At 29.7% G+C, this 22,838-nt stretch overlaps 3 protein-coding genes across 7 annotated transcripts; 1 reads left to right on the top strand and 2 right to left on the bottom strand.

Annotated features, from left to right (window-relative positions):
- Positions 1-4,857: 4,857 nt before the first annotated feature.
- LOC118647023 lies at positions 4,858-7,500 on the bottom strand. 2 transcript variants are annotated; one of them, XM_036291114.1, is made up of 6 exons: positions 7,362-7,500; positions 7,068-7,193; positions 6,767-6,992; positions 5,980-6,453; positions 5,269-5,489; positions 4,858-5,013 (listed from the first exon to the last, which is right to left on the bottom strand). In XM_036291114.1, exons 2-4 carry the CDS (start codon positions 7,128-7,130, stop codon positions 6,143-6,145), a joined length of 600 nt encoding a protein of 199 aa, XP_036147007.1. In that variant the 5' UTR covers positions 7,131-7,193; positions 7,362-7,500; the 3' UTR covers positions 4,858-5,013; positions 5,269-5,489; positions 5,980-6,142. The 2 variants fall into 2 exon arrangements, with proteins under 2 accessions (XP_036147007.1, XP_036147006.1); XM_036291113.1 differs by having other exon boundaries at positions 5,269-6,453.
- A 54-nt stretch (positions 7,501-7,554) lies between these two features.
- LOC118647022 lies at positions 7,555-10,488 on the top strand. 4 transcript variants are annotated; one of them, XM_036291109.1, is made up of 7 exons: positions 7,555-7,746; positions 7,916-8,051; positions 8,118-8,192; positions 8,860-9,051; positions 9,279-9,450; positions 9,632-9,774; positions 10,139-10,487. In XM_036291109.1, exons 1-7 carry the CDS (start codon positions 7,738-7,740, stop codon positions 10,381-10,383), a joined length of 972 nt encoding a protein of 323 aa, XP_036147002.1. In that variant the 5' UTR covers positions 7,555-7,737; the 3' UTR covers positions 10,384-10,487. The 4 variants fall into 4 exon arrangements, with proteins under 4 accessions (XP_036147002.1, XP_036147003.1, XP_036147004.1 ...); XM_036291110.1 differs by having other exon boundaries at positions 7,556-7,746; positions 9,632-9,732; XM_036291111.1 differs by having other exon boundaries at positions 7,556-7,746; positions 9,632-9,720; positions 10,139-10,486.
- Positions 10,489-10,696: 208 nt separating this feature from the next.
- On the bottom strand, positions 10,697-12,354 carry LOC118647021 (protein ALP1-like). Its single transcript, XM_036291107.1, has 3 exons — positions 11,826-12,354; positions 11,508-11,745; positions 10,697-11,426 (listed from the first exon to the last, which is right to left on the bottom strand). The coding sequence occupies exons 1-3, from the start codon at positions 12,188-12,190 to the stop codon at positions 10,719-10,721; spliced, it is 1,311 nt and encodes a 436-aa protein (XP_036147000.1). The 5' UTR covers positions 12,191-12,354; the 3' UTR covers positions 10,697-10,718.
- Positions 12,355-22,838: the final 10,484 nt, after the last annotated feature.

The raw sequence follows: 22,838 nt of genomic DNA, 5'->3' as shown, positions 1-22,838 counted from the left end.
TGAACATATATATATAGTGTATATACATTGTATATTTTTGTGCTATTTGGGATATAGGACGTTCTGAATAGAACATCCGTTTAAATTCCAATAATGGACATCCTATGAATGTCCATTTTATGTCCATGGACATGCGGACCTGAATTGGATTTAAAATGGACGTCCTTGAAACATCCAGTGCTATTTGGGGATGAGATAAAATTAATTTCCAAAACTTATTACATCAAAAAGACAAACAATATTTCTATCCACAATTGTACAATCATCCCCTTTTTGGTTACACCACAAAAATTTTCGATTCACTGTACAGGATATCCATACGATATCGCGAGCACAACCCCAGATAGCACAAATCTCTTATACACATCCATGGAATGTCCTATGGATATCGTGTGCTATTTGGGATATAATTGAATATTTTGCGATATTTATTGATCAGCCTCAGATATCCTCTGGACATCGTCAAAAATATCTGCAGGATATCACAAGCCGGACATTTATGCTTCTGTTGAATATCCACCGGATATCTGAGACAATTTTGGGATGTCCTACGGTTATTGAGATATTCCAAAATGATGTCCGTAGGACATCCTTCGGATAAAGTGTGCTGTGTGGGATTTAGATTAATATTTTTTTATTAACAATTTATATATATTAAAAAATTTAAATATCTGTTAAAGTTAATTTTAACGTGTTTATTTTAAAAGTAATTTTGATTAAAAAAAATAAAAATCTACATTTAAAAAATTTTAGTTATTTAATAAAATATTTAGTAAATTGGAATATTTTAGAAGGGATTCGTCTAATTTCGATTTATTATTTCTACATTTATCAATAAAGTGGGTTTTGTTATAGATTTTCAGTGCTGGGTTCGTGTATTTATGGCAAAATTACAATAATATCAAAGACTACGCAAGCTATATTTTTCGTCTAAAGCCATTTTATTTGTGCCAAATTGATTAAGTATGTATTATGAGACATCTATTACACCAATGCCGTTATATGTTAGAATAGAAGCACAAAAACTACATCTAAAATATTACGTGTTGTAAAAAAATAACCTCAAGTCTAGCGGAGTGTACAAAATCAAAGTTTACAAAAATTACTTACGTTAAAACTGGTGAAAAAAATGTAATCTCAATTTAACTTATATAAATTGGCTCCCAACGTTGGTATAACTTAAATTTGATTCCTCAAATTAGTGCAAAAGAGGGTCTAAACGACGTATATAGTGAAAACATTGAATACCAACGTTAACCCTCGGAGAACACACCTATTTTTTCGATCACGGAGAACACTGTGGGTCAATCCTACACACACTTTGATTGTCCACTATTTTAAATTGACGAGTTCGATCAACTTGAAAAAATTTCCAGATGTACTTGGAACATTGTTAAATCAATTGATATAAATAAAAAATACTGTTGAAATTATTTACATATTTTAAAAAATTCACAAAAAAATTTTTTTTTAAAAAACGTAATTTACGAAAAAAATTGTATTTTTTTAATTTTTTAATATTTCTGGCTAAAAATTTACGTATGTATTTAAATGTTCTTGAAATGTAGTAGAATCAAGAAAAAAATTGTACTTTAGTGTACTTTAAAAAAAAGTATTTATTTTGTTAGGTAATGAAAGTGGTTTTTAAGGTAAAAAAATCAAACATTTTTTTGAAAAAATTTTAGAAAAATTTATTTCTTATTACATATATGTGAATACTTTATTATTTAAATGACTTGTGGTAAAAGTTAACTTATTTATTGTCGGCGACGGCTTCACTATAATCTGAATACGACGTGTTAGTATTTGACCGTACTGACACATTATTCACCTCAGAACAACTGTTGCCATCGAAATATTCTTGCTCGACACGTACTAAGGCATTCTGAATACGTAGCCGCAAACTATATGCCATCGTGCTCACTATTGAAAAACCGACGCTTAGTACACAACAGGGTCAGAATGACCCTGCACCGACTTCGAATAATGTCCAACACCTACTAGATGTTGCGCTGTACAAAAGGAGCATCTTAACATATAGTTAGTACCCCAAACTACAGGTAGGCGGCCTCAGGCCCAACAATTTTCAAAATGCTTTTAAGATATTTACAACCAAATTCGAGGTAAGGGTCAAATTGACCCTATGTGTTCTCCGAGAGTTAAGTATGTTTATCTTAACGTCGGGCGGACGTCAAAATGCTACTTGGGAGCGTGCTGTGCGATATATAAAATACTGTATAAAGAGTAATATCTTCCATAAATATCCACTGTATATTCACTAACTTCGAATAGCATAAGAAATTCTAAGATCATCGTACACATGTTTAAGATATCTTGTGGAGTATCCCAGAGATGTCCTGAGTACATCCTACAAAGTTTCTCCTCAGGGATACTCCACCTGACACGTCCTGAGTACATCCTGGGATACTCCACAAGACATCTTGGACATGCATACGACGATTTTAGGACTTTTTATGCTATTTATTAGTTAGTGAATATACGTGGACATTTGGGATGATTTTGAGATATTTTTACTATGTGGTGAAAACCATGGTGGAAGTATACAAGGTGAGACATTGCGCATAATGGCAGCTTGACCGAAATTTCAACCAATCAGATTTTACCCATTTTACCCATTTTTTGAAATCATGATGGATTTGCAGAAGGGGTAAAATCTGATTGGATAGATCTTCTCACCATTTTCGGACAACTGCGCATCCTCTGGAATGTCTCACCTTGTATACTTCCACCATGGTGAAAACTACCCGCACAGCATTTTATATTTCAGACACATAGCAGATACATAAAATTTGAAATGTTGCTATATAACAGATACGTAGCAATACGTATGAATTATGTACTAGATACATGTTTAATACCGATGAATGTCCGCGTCTAGATACGTAATGTACGCTACGTATCAGATACATATGACAATATTTATTCGATACGTATTAAACATACAAATTATATGTATTTAATACGTATCTGTAATATTGCAAATACGCGTTTATAATGTGTGTGTTCTGTCATATATCCATACATATATTACAAATAGTTTAAAGTAATAAAAATAATTTTATACTAATTATACTTTTAAAATGTTAAAAGTGTTAGCATTTAGAAACATATTAGTGATATAAACCATTTGTATTACTATAAACTTTATATTTTGTTTCTGAAACTAAATAAAAACAAAGTTATGTATAACAACACATGATAGTACTTTTTAACATTATTTTAATGAAAATGTTAAAAATATTATACAATGAAAAAAAATATATATTTCTTAAAACATTCAAATAACAAAAAGCATGAAACCAACGCGGTAATTGGTGTGATAATTAGGTGTGGTAATGGATAATATAAACTCTCACTTAAGAATAATAATAAATATTATACATTTATAATTCGCTGAAGATAGCTCAAAGCGAAGCCGAAACGTACGCTATTAAGTATCTCAAGATGTAATTTAAATTAAGAGTACATTAATTGTAACACACTAATTACCGCGTTGGTTTCTCATTGCCTATGCTTTTGTTAGACAAATGTTAAATCTAGGTATACATTTAGTACAAAATATTTTTACGCAAATGTTATATAATACTTTAACATTATACATATAATATTTTTAAGTTTTTAAAAGAAAACAATATAATTATAAAAACTTTAATAAACATTATGTAATTATAAAACAGTTAATAAACATTATAATATAATTATTAAAAAACTCAATGTTCAACGCTTAGGAGTTATTTAAATACAAGAAATCGTTATCACTGTTTTACAGTTTAATTAAAAAAAAAAAGAAAAATATCTATTCTAATAAACAAAAACCGAAACTGATATATGCAGATTTTTTACATATTGAAGTTTTTATTTTTTGAACATCATTCTTGTTGATCTTGAACATCATTAATTTGGTTTTGTTTATTTCTGAAACAATCCATAAATTAAAAATGTTTAATATGTAATGTAATTATTAAATATAGAAATATAATAAAGACGAATAAGGTTTCTAGAAAAAAAAAAAATATATAATTACAAGAAATGTGAACTCTCTTAATATTTGTTTCAATATGTTCACTTTAAACAGAAAAACAAAATAATAAATACCATAAAGGATTATTAGGAACAAATTACGATAAAGAGCACTTCAATGATATACAATTTATATAATAAATATTAATATTAAAAAAAAAATATATATATCAAATGTTTACTCACGCAATTCTTCGAACACGTGCAGGAGCCTGAACGATCCAATTGATCATAACTTTTATAATAATTTCCTCGGTTGAATTTGCGTCATATAACCGGACAACAGCTACAGATATATATCAATTTATAATACTATATACATTATCATAAACGATATTGACTTATGCTGTGTTTCAATATAACTGTTTCTACTGATCAGTACTAAGGCCAGATCTACAATAGGTGTAGTAAGAATATGCTATAAGAAACTGACCAATTATAATTGAATGTGAAAAGAATACTTGAATACAATTGGTTAATTCCTTATGACTTAAGGCTTATTACATCTATTGTAGATCCGGCCTAATCAATGCTTTCTTCACATTTGCTGTGTTCAGTGGAGAATGTAGCGATGGAACTGTTGTAAAATATAATTGGTTCTTGCTCTTAGTTCTTATCGGATCTAAATGCATAAACCAATCATATTAAAGAATTTTACAACAGTCCCACCGCTACATTCTCCGCTGAACGCAGCAATTATTGTGATCACACTGCCGAAAAAGACAGAAGAAATTAGCAGAAACTGTTAATTTCGGAAAATAACCACAACAACGTATACTTTGAAATCTTTTACTATAATTTACTATAATTTACTATAATTAAATTGACGATTTTAAAATTGCGGAATACATTTTTTCCTCGAGCTCCTTTCCAGCTATATAACATTAATATTTCGTCCTTTATTAATGTTTTAAAAATATTCTTTATCATATCTTGTAGGTTTGTTCCGCCTTTCATTTTCAAATGGTTTTTCTGAAATAATTTGAAATATTTAAATAATTGAACTAAAAATATAAAATATGAACATATTGCGGTTAATATGTATATTAACCGCGATATATTAATATATATATATATATATATTTATATATCAAACGCAACTATGTATATAATGTTCAGTTTAATTGATATCAGTTAATAATTATATTTATCAATTAATAATTATAATTAATAATTATTAATATTAATTATAAAATATAATTATTAAGTATAAAAATAAACATTTACCATTTTGATGAAAAATTCTTCATTTTTTAAATTTTGTTCAAACAGTTGCAACTCATCCATCGAAGAAATGGTGTCGAAAACAAAAGCTTCTTCGACAGCATTTACATTATTTTCTCTATTTGTAACGTAGCCTACTTTATTTTCTAATCTACTAAGCCTCGTGTCGATACATGTCATTTCCACTAAAATGCGGTTAACTTTTTTTAAAATTTGCTTCAACACTAAAAATTAAAGTATTATGAGTTATATTTTAAAATATTATATTGAGGCTGGATACTCACAGCCATGTTGAATAGTAACGTCAGAAGCGAGAAATGACACGCGAGAATTCTTGCGTACAATTTTCAAATAAAAAAATTGGGTTAAAAACAGATCACTTTAGCATACCTCTAAAAAGGTCGTAAAACTAATATTTTCTATTAACAATCGTATTAACAGTTGTAAAATGCCTGTGATATGAAACTAGTCTTGTTACATGCGTAATCATTCCGCATGACCAAGTCTTATATCATAGTTATTTGACTGCTAATAGAAAATGCTAGTTTTAGTATATTTTTAGAAGTATGTTGAAGCGATCTGGAGTGTTTTTTTTAATGTAAATGTTTTATTTAAAAATGGCACCCAAAAATTATCAGCGTGTTATTCTTGCTTCTGACGTCACAATTCAACATGGCTGTGATGAATATCCAGGAGCCTTAAAAAAATCAATACCAATATATTTAATCTATCTGAGATTGATCTTCATTATTTTTCTTTGGATGTGTTGTTAACTCTTTGTTATATTTCTCGATGAAATAAACATTATCTTCATTGACAAAACTTGCTTGATTTTTATCTTTCAACTCTTTAGCAGTCACTTCCGTTTCTTTCTGAATCATTTTTTGTTTTTTTTCTGCTTTTGAACTATTTTGATTTTTTCGGATGAAATGATTGGATGCTCATAAGTTGCCAAAATCTGTGCAGGCATTTCTGAATGATGTTGTGATCCAGAAAATTCGTTCAGATCTGGTGAAGGAGACAGTAGGCCAGAATCCGTTTCTGTACCGGAAGATTCCTCGTCAGACGTACAATTTTGTACAGCAGCTCTATCATGCCGTGTTTGTCTTATATTTTCTTCATCCTCAGTATTTATGTCTGACAAATTTTCAGCCATCTTTAACTTCTCTTGGCCTCGTTCAAAAGTATCTGAATATAATTGACAATTATAAATACAAAACATAAATAGACAATCCAAAGTAGTGTGAATTATTTGTTGATAGCTTGATGTTAAAAGAAAATATCAAAGTTTTCAATGAATGGAATTCTTTCTTTAGCAATAACAGTCCAAAGAATCAAGTCAAAGAAACTTTGAATTTCATTTATCACGTATGAACTATTAATACAAATCCTTGTTTACATTACTTTGATTTTATTCATTGGCTATAAATTGGCCAAGAAAAAAAAATTTTTTATTATAATACAAAGAAGACAGGGTTTCAATAAATAATTGTAGATATACCTGCTGAAGCAAAAATGCGTACAACATCATACATCTCCCAGCCAGCTTTTACATTTCTTAAATCCGGAATTTCCTTATTCTGTATAGCCTTATTCAGCCTCTTTTTCACATCGTAATTCGGATAGAAGCAAACCTGTTGCTTTTGGTCGTCGAATATCCGTAACCAGTTATTAGGGACTAGTGCTAGCCCATCATCGAATTGAATTACGTAGAAGTTATCTGTAAACTGCCAACAAAATATATGTATAATGATAAATTAATTTATTGACAATATTACAGTCATGTGTATTTCTATATTTACCTGTGAGGAAGATTCTTTCCTAATTTTTGTGAAAGAATATTGCTCGCACCTCATTTCGGACATATCGATGCGAATTACAAGTATTATCACGGTGTAAAATGTTCCAAACACATAACCTAACCTAACCTACGAAAATCAGTCACGCTTTATTAAATTGTAATAGTGACATGCAATCACGTATGCATAAATCAGGTTCAGTTAATTTTAATTTATTTTTTAAAGCTAACTATACTGAGAGCGTCGAGAGAATAACTTATGTAGAGAGATATGTTATTTTAGACAATGTATACATACCTTTCTACAAAATCTTGAGTTTCGACGAGACGAATAGAAAGCAAAAACAAGTATAGATGAGTATAATGGACAAGTATCGTCGATGTGTGGTCGAAGTATGGTCACAAATAAGTATGCAAATCTTGGTTACGTTCATACATGCACATATAACTTATTTCTTTATTGCCATTTGAGGAGTAAAGGTGCAAATTCATGGGACGCTGAAAGCCAGCGTTGAGCGTCGTCGCGTGACGTCACTTGACGCTTGCGTCAAGAAAGAGAAGTTGGATATTTCCAACTTCAAGCGTCGAAACAGCGCAAGCAGCGTTGAGCCAGTATAATACATGTGTAATAATCGCGCGATAGAAAGGTTTTGGTGTATTTCAAACAAATAAACATGGAAGATGTAAATAAAATATTTTTATTAGTTTATAAAAAAAATATTTTAATTACTACAATAAAAATAATATCAATAATGTAAAATGTAGTAAGTTTATTAGAAGAGATTTTTAGGTTAAGTTGTAGTATTAAAAGTTTTTCAAATACAAGTTTTACAATTTTATATATTTTTTAAGGACTTTAGAATTGTACACACTTGCGGAATATGCGAGGAAATATGTGAAGTCGAAAACTTTAAAAGTCATTCCTGCTTGGAAGGATACAATAATTACATGATTGATGAAAATACTTTATATTTTTATCCAGTATTAGGTAACGTAAGTTGATTTTTTATTATATTTTAAGAAATTCATATTTTAATATACCAACATGTTGTAGATGATGGGACTACAATTATTAGACGCAGTGAAATTAATAATCAGGAGAAAATAGTAGCAGAACCATTTCAACAAGGTAAATTAAAACTAATTAATAGCAAGTTAAACCTAAGCAACCAAAAGTATCATTAAAATACTAAATATTTTGTGAACATCTGTGTTTACTTTGGGTATTTTCCTTTTACGGAACACAATCAACACTTTTGACACAAGTTGACACTTATTGTCACTTTTCATTTAGAATTTGATACAAACTCAGTCGGCACACCTTCGAGAAAAGTCAAAGTGTGTTTTGATCAAAGAAATGTATTTAATTCCAGTATGTCGATAAAATCTTTACATATCCATATATGTATATTACAATTTTTGAAGTGTTCATGTAATAGAAAGTTACAATATTAAGCATTATGTATTCGGTATTCATAATAACAATTTATATTTTACATTAAAATTTATAAACTGTATTAAAACACTTACAAAATTTGAAAACATATCGATTAAGAATTTTGCGATAACGCTTGTAAAATATATTAGGTATCATAATATATACACACTTATTTGTATATCATGTTTTATTTAATTGTGACAAACTGTGTTTGAGTGGGTCAACCTGTGTCGATTTGTATCTCCTAAAGAAAAGCAGCCTTCATTAGAGAAGAATAAAACCGGTTGTAATAAGAGATAGCTGTATTATAGTTTACTTCAATTATTTAAATATTTTAATATGAAAATAATTATTTCAGTACGTACGTCAACTACATTAAATAAAACTAAAACAAGTAAAAGAACATCAAAATTTAATTTTGACGACGAAGAAACGTTGATACTCGAGGTACAAAACAGACCTTCACTATGGAACTATTCATTATCATTAAGAGAGCGAAACGGAAAACTAAAAAAGCAATGTTGGGAGGAAATTGCTCAAATTTTTAACGGTAAGAATAAGTTATATAGAAGGAATAAGTCCCAGATGCGCAGAGTGGAAAACGGACACCACCAATCAAATTTTATAAATTTAATTAAGGTAACTAACTTTAATTAAAGTACTCATCGGATTGGTGATGTCCGTTTTACACTGTGCGCATTTGGAACGTTTCCTATACAAGACTTCCTAAAAGTACAGACTAGAAAATAGTCTTAATAAGTAAAATTTTTATTACAGGAAAATTTAGTACAGAAGAATTAAAAATCAGATTTAAATCACTTCACGACACATATAGAAAAATTATTCACTCGGAACATCAGGCAAGTGGATCTGCTCGACAAGACATAACGAAAAAGTGGTCTCATTATGCATCCATGCAATACCTTCGTGATTCCTGCTTGTATAAAACGTAAGTTTTGTGTTTTAACGCGCGCGCGCACACACACACACACACACACACACACACACACACACACACACGTGTATATAAATGTATAAATAATAAATAACACAATTAATATATTAATAATTAATATACACAATTAATTATATATATGTGTAGATAAATTTAGAAATTTATAAATGTCTAGGACTATGTCTAACATTGGAATTAATGAAAGGATACATAATCCATCAAGTGCAAATGATGACGAAGATAAATTAGAAAGTATTCAAACAGGTATTGGAAAAGGTTTTTATACACTGTTATTAAAACATAAGGACACCAATGAAGGTACAAATAATAAGATACAGATAAATTATATTATGCATATTTATTTTAGAAATTTCATAAAATATACAATAAACAATAGATATCAATGTTTATTTTTTTATACAGTCATTATTTATACATTTATAAGGTTTATTTGAACATTTTTAGTTTAGACATTTCTTTAGTCTACATGGTTCTGATTATGTAATCTCTAGATTTATCTCTAAATATTTTCATCTGTGTACAAAAATAATCATTGATACGTAATGTTTGTATTGTATGATTAATAGAACTTTTACTATAAATATACGTGACATAATTTTAATCTGTACCTTATTTACTATGCTCTTTATAATATTGTAATAAAAAAATTAATAACTTTTAGACTCAACCGAAAGAAGAAAAAAACCGAGAAAAGAGGAAACTACAAATGCAATCGAAAGAATTGCCGATGCTATTTGCCAACCTAATGATTTTCTTTTACCTTCACCCCCTATGCCGGATGAAATAGATTCTTTTTTGTCTACTGTAGGACATCGTTTAAGACGAATGTCGCCTCGAGTACAATTAGATTTAATGCAAGAGATATTTGACATTACATATAGAGCATTAATAAGTAAAAATGCGTAAAAAATATATATAACTTTTTTAAACGTGCAAAGTAAGATAAAAATATTTTTGTTTTTGTTTTTTATTATAATTATTTTATTTTAAAATTTATTAGGCATATGTGACATTGTTTTATTTTTTAAATGTAGACAATATTAGGAAAAATATTTTTGTTTTTATTACAATTATTTTATTTTGGAATTTATAAGCATACATTATATATGTACACGTTATATAAGTATACACATATATATTAAATATTATATGTAATTAAAAAGACTTTATAATACAAATAAAAAATTTTTGTTGATTACAAAACTTCAATTTTATTTTATTTCATATATTTAATATAGTACTTAGCACATATTATATTGCCATGTTAGAGCTCCTTCGTTATTAAAATATTCACAAAATTGTTCGCGAATTTCCATAGCGTGACGAGAACAATTATTACTGCCAGTTCTCGTTATGTTTTCCAAAGCACTATTATTTATTTCTTCTCTCCAAGAACCAGGAATAAAACCATCAGAATCTTCTCTATCAATTATCGTTGGAGTTACATATTGATTTTCATCAGTATCCTGTTTCCGTATCCAATTGTGAAGACACACAATTGCTTGTATAATCTTCATTGATTTTTCGACAGTGCAAATAATAGGTCGTTTTAAAATTCTCCAACGACTTACTATAATACCAAAAGTATTTTCTATTGTCCTTCTTGCCCGACTAAGACGATAATTATAAATTGTTCGTTCTTCATTTAAGTTTTTCCCAGGGTAAGGCCGAAGTAAATAATTTGTCAGTTGAAAAGCTTCATCACCAACAAGGACATAAGGCAATGATTCTCCATTTGATGTTAAAGGTCGTGGTTGTGGTAAATTCATTTCCATATTATGGAATTTTTGACCTATAAGAGAATCTTTAAAGATACCTCCATCACTACGTCGACCATAAGCACCAATATCGACAAATGTAAAACAATAATTGGCATTACAAATTCCAAGTAAAACAATACTGTGAGTGTGCTTATAATTAAAATAAGAAGAACCTGCATTATTTGGACACTGAAAAAGATTTATGTTATTTATTTTCTGTAAACAAAAACATTATAGGGTATATATATGTATATATGTGTGTATGTATACCTGAATAAGAACATGTTTACCATCGATTGCCCCAATACAATGGTTAAAATTCCATTTATGTTCAAATTCATTTGCAATATCTAACCAATCTTCTTCTTTTAAACAGGATGGAAGTACTTCTTTTACCAAACAATTCCATATAGCACTGCATGTTTCTTCGATAATATTACTGACAGTTGTTAGTCCAACAAGGTATTGGTAAGATATTGAAGTCATCGAGTCACCAGACGCCAAAAATCTGTATAAAATATTACATGACTTATACTATACATTTACTATAAAAAAATAAATATACTAGAAAATAAATTTATAAAGAACCTTAATGTCATAGATAGCCGTTCTGCAGGTGGTATTGGTTCCCTAATTACAGTTTGTTTAGTTAGAGAAGGTGCAATTATGCACAATAATTCTTCATATTGAGTTACACTCATACGAAAATAATTTCGAAATCTACTGTCTTCTAATGTAATTACAGGAAATATTGCATGATAAAATCCATGTAATTTACGTTCTTGAAATATTGGTTCGACCCAATAACGTTTTTTTGAATAATTTCTTTTTTTCTTTTTTTGTACTTCATTGATAAGAAGTGCTATTAGTGCTTTCCTTTTTATTTGTTCCCTTTTTAACAATTTTTGATTACATTCCTGTAACCAAACTTGATATTTATTAATAAAAGACATTTTTATATCACTCACGACGCCGAAATCTTCACGCTGTTCTCCTTTTCATGGGATTTCGATTGACGCTGGCGTCAATTGTGGTCACATGACCTTCTTGCCGCTGAAAATGAGCGTCAAGCGTCAGCATGAAAAGGCACCTTAAAGGTGCCTCTTCACGCTGACGCTCGACGCTCATTTTCAGCGTCAAAAGACATCACGTGACTAAAAATGACGAATGGGTAACTTTACTTTTAGTCACGTGAGGTCTTTTGACGCTGAAAATGAGCGTCAAGCGTCAGCGTGAAAAGGTACCTTAATGCAGACCAGCAACCAACAGACATGAGTTGAGCTGCGTTCCGTTTCACGCATAATGCGCATAATGCATCGTTTATCTTTGTTGTTTGTCTGACTTTAAACAAAGATGAACAATACGTTATGCGCATCATGCGTGAAACGGAACGCAGCCTTGGTTAGTCGGACGTGATTGTTAATTGTTAATCGTTCGAAATATCGATTTATTGAAACCAGAATGTTGTCAACCATAATCCATCCATCCATCCATAATAAAAAAGCCCGTGAAGACGCAAGAAGACTTTTTTTGTTTGTAATTTAATTAGTAAAAGAATTAATATGTTATAAAAATATGTGTTATAAAAAAACAAAAATGTATTACTTATACAACTTATATTACATATATATATATTACATATATATATATATAGTTTATTTAAAATATAAATATTAACACCTTTTTAACTTTAATTTATTTTGCAGGGATTGTAAGTGTGATAACATCTTTAAGCATTGTCTGTTTTACACCTGTTTTCAATAATAATTATATATGTTTACACGACTATTAATCAGTTTTGGTTAACCCTTTGAGTACATTAAAGGTCAACATGACCTCAACGAAGTTTGCATTGAAATATCTTTAACTTAGATTCTAAGTTAAAGATATTTATTGGAGCATTGAGGCCTGTCTTGACATTCTGTCTTGTCATTGCGATTGAATTTTGATAGCTGTCAGATTTGTATAAATATTATCTATACAATTATCTTGTAATTTAATCATGTGTTCTTATATGTGTTTATATTGTTAGATTGTGTTATATTGTGCTTTAAAAGTCGTTTTATAGTCCATCAATGTGTTGAATAGGAACGACATACAATTTTGAATCAAATTTAATTTTCCACATCTTCCGCTGTATTTCATGCAAACAACAAAATATTATATTACTATTTATTTCTTTAACAGCATTAATATCTAAATTCTCTGATGAGAATGGTCGTGAATATAAAACTTTTGTTTTCCTCAATTGATAACCAACAATATAAATTATATTATTAACAATATAAATTACATTTTACGACGTTCTTAACTGTCAGTAAGTTTCCGCCTTTTGTCATGATACAATTATTTGCTTCGCTATTGCAATCGATTTCATAATTTTTTAATATTAGTTTCCTGTATTGCGATTCAACAATATCTTGAATTTCATTGGCCAATATACCAGTAGAATGTTATACTTTTAATTCAAATTTATTAAGTGAATGTAATGATTTACTGTGTATGCTATCATACTGATTTTGCTTTCTTTCTGTGTATCATTGTATAACTTGCTGCAATGGTTTTTCTGCTTTGCGCAGAAAACTTTTTAAAATTTGTAAAAAGTTTTCAAATCTAAACGAGCTAAACGAATCAAGTGGTCCAAATTTTCGAACTTCATTGGAGAGATGTAATAAATTATGTACATTATGAGACATATATTCCTTGCCATAAATTTTCTCAAATGATTCCACGAAATGTTGCAACAGTTTTTCTGCATAATCTACATTGTTTTTATTTACTGCTAGCATTGGACTGATGAGTACTGATACAGCTACATGTAAAGTCAAAAAGTGTGTATATATGTCTCTATTTAAAACTGTTTTTAAAATAATAGGTCCAGTGTAAAGTAAAAATTGCCGAAATTCTGTGGCTTTCCAATATGCTATTTCATTTAAACTTCAAGGTTGTCTTGAAAATTCTTTGGGCACAGTACTTCTTAGATTAATAAGTGCTTGCGAAATATTATCTTTTACTTGAGCACTAATGCGAACAGCTAGTGGTCCATTCATCCACAACAACATAATTTTTTTTACAACACCCAAACAAATCAAGTGCATATAGTCAAGAGCAATATTTGACACTAATCCTAAATGAGGCACAGAGAGCAAAATTGTGGGTTCTCCTTGATGATAATCACAGTCTGTTTGACGTACAAAGTCTTCGTCAGTTCTAAGTGCACTTGATCTTTTTTCATAAGGAAAGCACATTTTGGAATTAATATAATCTCCATTAATGGTACATTTAGTACAGCTCGAGTAGCCATTATGCCCTTTAACATTTAAAATAAAAGATTTTGCTGGAGCATCGCAAATAATAGCCTTAACATTAACTTTAATATCACAGTTAAACAGATCTGAATGATATCCTCTCTGTACTAATGGTATTAATTCTTTCACAAATTGTTGTAAGAATTCATTGGCATTATTTGGTTTCTTTTTACCATAAAACAGCCCGACTATGTGCACTTGGTTTGAAATATCGTCTGAAAGTAATATTGGCCAGAAACTATTTGGTGATGATCTGGATAATGGCAAACCATCTATGTTAATTAATAAATTAATTTCAGATACGTTCAAAGACATACTTTTATAGTGTAGCAGGAGTACTTCCAAAGTGTTCGATAGACCAAAGTGGTAATATGATCCTCCAGATAATGCAACTATTTCAGCAGTTTTCTTAGGTGTTTTTAAAAGCGCTCTTGCGTCCTTCGGCAAAGTTTTAAATTGTGAATGTGGAGCATGTCTCAGAATTTTCATAAGAGCATTGATTGCATTATGCCTAATTTTAAATTCAAAAGACCAATTTCGAAGATTGCTTAACAATTTGTTATCCATATTTTCATCTTCATCGTCAATATATTCAACATCCATATCGTCTGCATCGTCACTCGAATCGTCAGAATCAAACGATAACTGTTGCATTTCGTTTTGCTGTTCAATATCAACAAAATCTTCGTCGTCTGTGACCACCACTTCTGATGAGTTATGTACTTCATCCAACGAAAACTCTTCTTTATCATTATTGCCAGTAAAATTTGGCGAACACTGATTGACGTGATTCTGATCACTACTAAAAGAAGGTAATGTTGAAAGTAATTGATCACTTTCATTTTCAATTCGACATTCTTTTATACGTGCGGCCGATGGTTCAAAATCAGTCACATCACTGCTTGACAATTTTAGCAACAAATAATCTTTTTCCGTTTTTTCTTGTGCTAATCGTCTCTTATGCCTCGAACAAATATCACGTTTATTTCTTTTTTCTATATTATTTATTATTCTCTTTTCCTCGTCCTTATATAGCCTCTTATCAGAAGCGTAATAATTTATTATATAATAAATTTATAGGTTACATAATATATATTATGTAACCTATAAAAATAACACAATGAAATACGCATTAATTGTACAGCAATATTATATACAACAATTGTATGGAAATTCAAATCTATTATAAAATAAGAACTTACCTTTGAATAACTATTTAATATAAATTATTTTTTACTATATAAATTACAATATGTTTGTTGTTCTATACCTTATATATAGATAATAGAAATGTGACTGAAAAACACAGTTTAATATTGAGATCAGTGGCGCTACTACAATACGCCATCTTATAACATTTCGTTAAATATGTATCAACTACGTGTTTGATACATTTATCATTATGTAATATGCGCAATATACTTGCTATGTATTATATACGTATATCGACTTGAATATTTCATACCTATTGCATTAATTACGTATTTAACATATTATATTTGATATGAAATGAAATGCAATGGAAATACAATATTGTTACGTATTTAATATATATCTGTGATGAAAGGTGCTGTGCGGGTAGAGTCCGACCGAAACCACTTTTTTTGTTTCGGCCGAAACCGAAAACGAATATTCGATCTTCTCTGAATTTCGACCGAAATAGAAAACCGAAACTTTTAAAAAAATTTATAAAATATTATATATATAACTTAAGAGATTGTTGGAAAAATGTATATTTAATATTTAAGTATTCTGTTATCGAATAAGCTTTTTATTATTAAATAAGCTTTTATTTAAAAATATATTAATATGTACTTTATTATTTATTAAATTTTATTACAATATAAATATATTTTTTATAAAAACAAAAACATTTTTTAAAAACTTTTTAATAGAAATTATATTAGATATATTGCATAGTATAACAGTAAAGTTATACATCACAGTTTTATTATTTAACATTATATTAAAACTTAATAATCAAAGTTAAATAATTTTATGTTGTAACATAAAAATAAAAGTTTCTCGGCATTTTTTCCCAATAAATTTCTGCGTCTATCTGCATAAATCTGCCCAGCAGAGCTAAATAGTTGTTCGCTTGCTACAGAAGTCGGCGGAGTTTATAAATATTTATTTGCAACCTTTTGTAACTGTTTGAATGAAAACGGATAAGAGATAAGAAATGGTGCAACCGCTGACGTCGATGTCAGCCGACAGTTCAGCTGACACCGAAATTTACTCTTAATTTCGGCCAAAACCGAAATCAAGCCGAAATCTTGATTTTTGGCCGAAACTAGCCGTAACCAAAACCGAAACCGAAATTTCGGTCGGACTCTAGCTGAAAACAACGAGTGAATTATTCTACCCTGTTGCACCAGTGCAGCAGTGTAACAAAAAAGAACAAGCCAATTAAATAAAACTGCGTTCGGAAACATCACCTGAGTGCTTTCGGGTATCCTATTATCATTGTTCGTTGAATGTGAGACAAGGATAGAATGATACCCAAGAGCACTCGGGTGACGTTTCCGAACGCAGCCAGAATTCGACATCTTTTCAACCATTCATTTCTCACTGAGTCAACGCTTTACCCTTTGGATGCGTTCAGATATTCACTGCCAATACTGAAAATCTATAAGATACGTGACGTTAACTATATTTTTAGTACTGGCAGTGAATATCGGAACGTATAAGTTTTTATGTACTAAATGTTTAGTTTATCTTACATACTTAGTTTGAAATATTAATTAGTTTATCTATATTTCACTTTCAGAATTTGGTCCTGAAAGTTCCAAAAATATCCCTAACATATCCTATAAAATCCTTAATATGTCCTGTGGAAATCCTTAGGATGATCCACAGGATCTCCCTGGATGTTTCAGGGGCTTATATACGGCTCTCACACACTGTTCCTCAGGATGTCCAGAGGAGATTCTAGGATTAAAATGGGATATCCTCAGGACATCCTGCATCTACGTCCTGAACATCCTTTGGATGTCCTACGGACGTCATTGTGCTGTTTGAGTTGCTTTATACGAAAAATCTAAAGTTTATATGTATACAATAATCACGTCGCCCCCTAGAAAAAACTCTCAGGAATAATATCAATTAGAAATGTGCAATTAGAAATAAGAATAGAAGCCTAGAAAAAAAATTCGCATTCCGCAAATTGGAAGATAAAAAAACGAAAATTAAGGTTATGTACACGTAAAAAGTCGGTAAGTAGAGTAATATGAGAAAAATTTTTTTCGTTCTTAATATAAAATTCAATTCATAGATTGATATTAATATGTGTACTTTAATTCTGGAAAAGAATTTCTAAATCTATACAAGAAATACATATAAAATCTCATTAATGATGTGCATGAATGACTCTATATTATCGACCTCAATCACATTTCAAAGGCACTCCAGGATCCCCTTAAATCGTAAATGCTAATCGTAATAATGACTGTATTTAAATTAATATTTAGTAATTATAAAACGCAGAAGAACTGTACATTTTCTAAATGTAAAATATAATTAAATATAAATACGAAGTATACAACTAATTAAAAATATACATATACATATATGTATAATACCCACATAGAAATTGGCATCCAGTGGATGTCCAATGGACGTTCATTAAACCTCCATAGATCCATGGGACGTCTATGTCCATGGTGGAAGTCAGATGGACGTCCATTAGAGGTCTAGTAAACTTCCTTAACTCCATTGGAGATTTACCTCCATGGCGGAAGTTAGATAGACGTCCATTAGGGATCCAGTAAACTTTCATGGCTCCATTGGAGATTTACCTCCATGGTGGAAGTTAGACAGACATCCATTAGGGATCCATTAAACATCCATAGCTCCATTGGATGTTTTCTTCCACAGTGGAAGTTAGATGGACGTCTATTAGGGATCCACTAAACTTCCATAGCTCTATGGAACATTATTTCCATGATGGAAGTTAGATAGACGTCCATTAGGTATCCATTAAACTTCCATAGCTGTATGGAACATTTATTTTCATGGTAGAAGTTACCCAGACAACACGCTTATCAGAATGAAAACTTTAAGAGAACTTTTTTAAGAAAACATTTAGATATCTTGGAAATGATGTCCAAATGGTAACATTTATCAGAGACGTCTACTAAGAGAGGTCTTTGAGATATCTCATGGAAGAGTTTCATTTAAGTTTCTTGAAAATGTTATCCTTATGATATCACAGCTAAATGATATCAGCTTAATATCTCATAAAAGATATCACAATGCTGTCCGATTTTTGAGCCGTCCATGCGCGTCGTAGTTGACTCAGAAATCATACAACACTATAGCATCCTGAATGAGAGATCCATTTGATATTAAAAAAAATTATCATAAAGATAATGTTTTCAAAAATAACGGTTTGTCTACAATTACTGCGCACAAAAAAATGCACAAAATCTAAATTTATCATGTACTGAATACAAAAACAGAATAATAAATGTACTATTAAATTTTTCTTAGAATATATGATCTATATAGTTAAAATTATCTAATTAACCATTTGAACGCTTCAAAGTATTAATGCTAAATAGATCGCAATTTCCATCAAATTATTAAGGTTATGGAAAAAGATAAATTTAACAATGAAATTAATCTATATAAATAAATTATTGCTATTTATTTTTAATATGTTTTGCAAAATTTAATTGCTTTTATAAAAAATAATATAATTGCGTCAGTTTATAACATATATGTATATGTAGACAATAACAAGTACCCATATCGATGAGTCAAATTGGCATAGCAGATAGAGTACAAGGTTTGTAATCCTAAGGTCCCGGGTTCAAAACCAGAGGCAAGTAAGAATAAAATAAAATAATATAATTTAAATTTAATTAATTAATAAAAATTTGTCCTAAATTTAGTATGTACTGTTGATAAAAATAATTCAAAAAAATAAAATTTTTATTTTAAATTTTTATTTTGTCAATCATTCATCGAGGTTCCGTGAAGCCTCTATTAATGATCCACGAAACGTCCGTAAGTCATCCATCGAGGCTCCGTGAAGCCTCTGTTAATGATCCACACAACGTCTAATAGACCTCTTTGACGACCTCTATTGAAGGTCTAATAGATGTCCACAGTGCGGAACTGTGGATTTCTAATGGCTCTATATTGGACATCTAATGGACGTCCACTGGAAGTTTAAACTTCCATTCGTCCATTAGACGTCTACTGGAGGTTTCATTTCTGTGTGGGATAACTCCTCAAGGAACCATTTATTATACCAAATATTATACTAAAGTGACCGAATTAGCCAATTGATTTGATATTGAATAATTTTTTATGGAACTATGGTTCTAAAAGAAGCGTTAAATAAAAGATAATATAAAAGTAGGTTATTTACCAATTATCAAATCAGCTAATTTTAATTTGGTGAATATTTTTTTTGACCGCTTTTTTAACCAGCTGTAGGTTGTTGCAAGGTCATTTGTTATTAGCATTTGCAAAGCCCTTTGTGTAAAATTGTATATAGAGCTTCCATCAGTTTTTGAAAGTTTATTTATCTGTATAAGATTAAAAATAAAAATAATATAAATACATTCATTGAAACTTCACTAATTAATAAAGTACGTTTCAAGTATGTATTGCAATAAATACAATAAAAATGTAATATATATTTGTATAATAATAGACATTGTAAAAGATTACTGCAGTGCTAAAATTTTTTTCGATATTCAGATATTCATCAACGCGATCTAAATCTTCATCATTTTGTACAGGAAAATCAAAATTTATGAAAAACAAAGTTTCTTTTTGCACTTGATTGAATCTGCCATTCGTAATTAAATGATTAATAGATGTGGTTAATTCTTGGAGATCATCCGTATATTGCCACATATTTGCTTTCAATTTTGTTGGCAAATGATTTCTTTGAAATATTTTTCCAGAAAAAATTAAGTTTAATACATTTATCAATCAATTATTGAACATGTATGTAAATTCAAAATAAATTTATTTTATCAAATAATTTAACAATAATATTGAAAAAATATTACAGATTAAATATATACGCACCACAATTTTTCGAATGCAGTGGACAACATTTGCATTGTATCATGAATGTATTGAACGTTGTTATTCAATTCTTTGTTATCAGGATCTAAAAAAAATATTATAAGTAGAGTGTTCGTGCACGAACATTGGCACTTTAGTTATAAAGTTTTTATAATACATAAAAAAAGTTATGAATAATTTTATTGTATAATAAAAAATTATTTACCACTACATTTTAAGAGATCATTTCGAAGTTTCTTTGTATTTTGCAATGAACTAATATTATTAATAGTTTCACCGCTACTCTTTCTTTTCAGGTTTGTTTTTGAAGTACTGACTTCTGGAAAGAAACGATAAATTACAATTTAATGTATTTTTTGAATTTGTAAATTGTTTGTTACTTTTGATTTATTTATGATGATTATACAATTCTATAATATACTAAATACATAAATACAACCATTTGTTAAACGTGGAGGATTCGGTAATTTAAATAAATTGTTATTATCATTGTTATTATCGTCTGATGATGATAAATAATTTTCTTCAAATGAAGAGCCATAAATTATTTTCATCACGTTCCTTTTAATTATTGGTAACTTTTGGGAGACGTCAGAATTTACGTCGAAAGTATATTCAGCCTTACGACATTTTGCTTTTGCTGTCAAATAATTGGCTAAAATAAAATAATTGGTTCACAACATTATAAATATAATACAGAATAGATTATTCATCAATTTATTAAAATATAATAAGTAATATATTTACAGAAAGTCCCATTTCGTAAAATCCGAATTGGATATGAGGGCCAACAAGTATTTAGTTCTTCGTGATTTTTTATTGCAGCTGTTAGTTTTTCAGAAGTACTAACCCAGTAAACATTGATATCTTGTAGAAATCGAAAAGACATCTTATTCAAGATGTCTTCAAGACATTTCTAAAAGATATCTAAAAAGATTTTGTCGAAGATATCTTCCCAGCTAGCCAGGCCTGTTAAAATCACATATCGTGAAAGCTTTACAGCAAGGATTGTTTCAATTTTGACAACAATTTTATGACAAGTAATTGTCTGTTGCTTTGTTTTCTAAAAGTTTTGAGCAAATTTACGGCAAAAGTTTTCATCACACGATGCTGCAAATAACAGAGAAAGACTTGTACATAAATATTACGTATAGAAATTACAAGATTTGTTCCGACACGATAAAATGCAAAATTTAAGCAAATAACAGAACAAACCTTGCTACACGACATGACAATAAATTTATGGCAGAAACAGGAAATCTTGTTAAGCACAGAATAACGGCAAATTAGTAGCAAGAACAAAATAAAACTTGCCGAGCATACTTTCGCAATAAAAATTGCGACAAGGTGTATCCATAAACAGCTTAGTTTTTGTTGGCAAGGCTTGTCGCAAATAGTATGACGCACATTTTATGCAAATAACAGGGTTGCATTATCGGGTTTTAAACTTTATTTCTGACTTTACAATCTATCTCGAGATGGCGCATTTCTCGTGAAAAAGATTAACTACTGGATTAATAAAAGGGGCTCGTCGAGAACAGAGAACCAAGTACGATTGCACCATTCACATTTGATATTGGACTAATCAGTCTAATATTTCAGTCTAATAATCATTTTTGTTGATCTAAATTTCGACAATATTTGGTCGACTGTTCTTGCCACAAATTTGCTATCATATTGTACATAGCAAGGTTTGCCTTGTTTTTGCCACAAATTTGCTATCATGCTATGTACAGCAAGGTTTACTCTATTCTTGCCACAAATTTGCTATCATATTGTGTACAGCAAGGTTTGCCTTGTTCTTGCTGTAAATTTGTTGTTATGTTTTACTAGTAAATTTTACTCTGTTATTTGCATAAAATATGCATACTATTTACAACAAGCCTTGCCAGCAAAAGCTAAGCTTAATGCGGACACACCTTGTCGTAATTTTGTTGCAAAGGTTTGCTCGAGTTTGCGGCAAACTTCGCGCAAAGTTTGCATCATTTTGCTAGCTGGGTTCATAGAATTTCTAAAAGATATCTAAAAGACTTCTACAAAACATCTTAAAAGATGTCTTAAAAATTTTCGAATTAGACATGTCAAAGATATCTAAATGAAAGGTCTATACAAGATATCATCTTAATCTCTTCCTGGTCAGAAGCCTTATATTAGGCTTATAATTATATTTACCGAAAACACAATATATTCATTTAGCTAAAATTACTTCTTTTAACATAATACATGCATTTATTTCGAAATAATT

The sequence above is a fragment of the Monomorium pharaonis genome, chromosome 8 (genome assembly GCF_013373865.1).
Source record: "Monomorium pharaonis isolate MP-MQ-018 chromosome 8, ASM1337386v2, whole genome shotgun sequence".
In the NCBI taxonomy this organism is placed as follows: domain Eukaryota; kingdom Metazoa; phylum Arthropoda; class Insecta; order Hymenoptera; family Formicidae; genus Monomorium; species Monomorium pharaonis.
This window is presented reverse-complemented; position numbering and strand designations above follow the sequence as displayed.

Bases quoted from the DNA above. Each gene is read 5' to 3' on its own strand.
- LOC118647023 (XM_036291113.1), bottom strand. From the start codon at position 7,130: ATGTCCGAAATGAGGTGCGAGCAATATTCTTTCACAAAAATTAGGAAA. The intron at 6,993-7,067 runs GTAAATATAGAA...TTTTGTTGGCAG, and splicing joins GGAAAGAATCTTCCTCACAG to TTTACAGATAACTTCTACGT. The intron at 6,454-6,766 runs GTATATCTACAA...AATTATATTCAG, and splicing joins ACGCATTTTTGCTTCAGCAG to ATACTTTTGAACGAGGCCAA.
- LOC118647022 (XM_036291109.1), top strand. The intron at 8,193-8,859 runs GTAAATTAAAAC...TAATTATTTCAG, and splicing joins AGCAGAACCATTTCAACAAG to TACGTACGTCAACTACATTA. The intron at 9,052-9,278 runs GTAAGAATAAGT...TTTTTATTACAG, and splicing joins AATTGCTCAAATTTTTAACG to GAAAATTTAGTACAGAAGAA.
- LOC118647021 (XM_036291107.1), bottom strand. From the start codon at position 12,190: ATGTCTTTTATTAATAAATATCAAGTTTGGTTACAGGAATGTAATCAA. The intron at 11,746-11,825 runs GTTCTTTATAAA...TATTTTATACAG, and splicing joins CGGCTATCTATGACATTAAG to ATTTTTGGCGTCTGGTGACT. The intron at 11,427-11,507 runs GTATACATACAC...AATCTTTTTCAG, and splicing joins GTAAACATGTTCTTATTCAG to TGTCCAAATAATGCAGGTTC.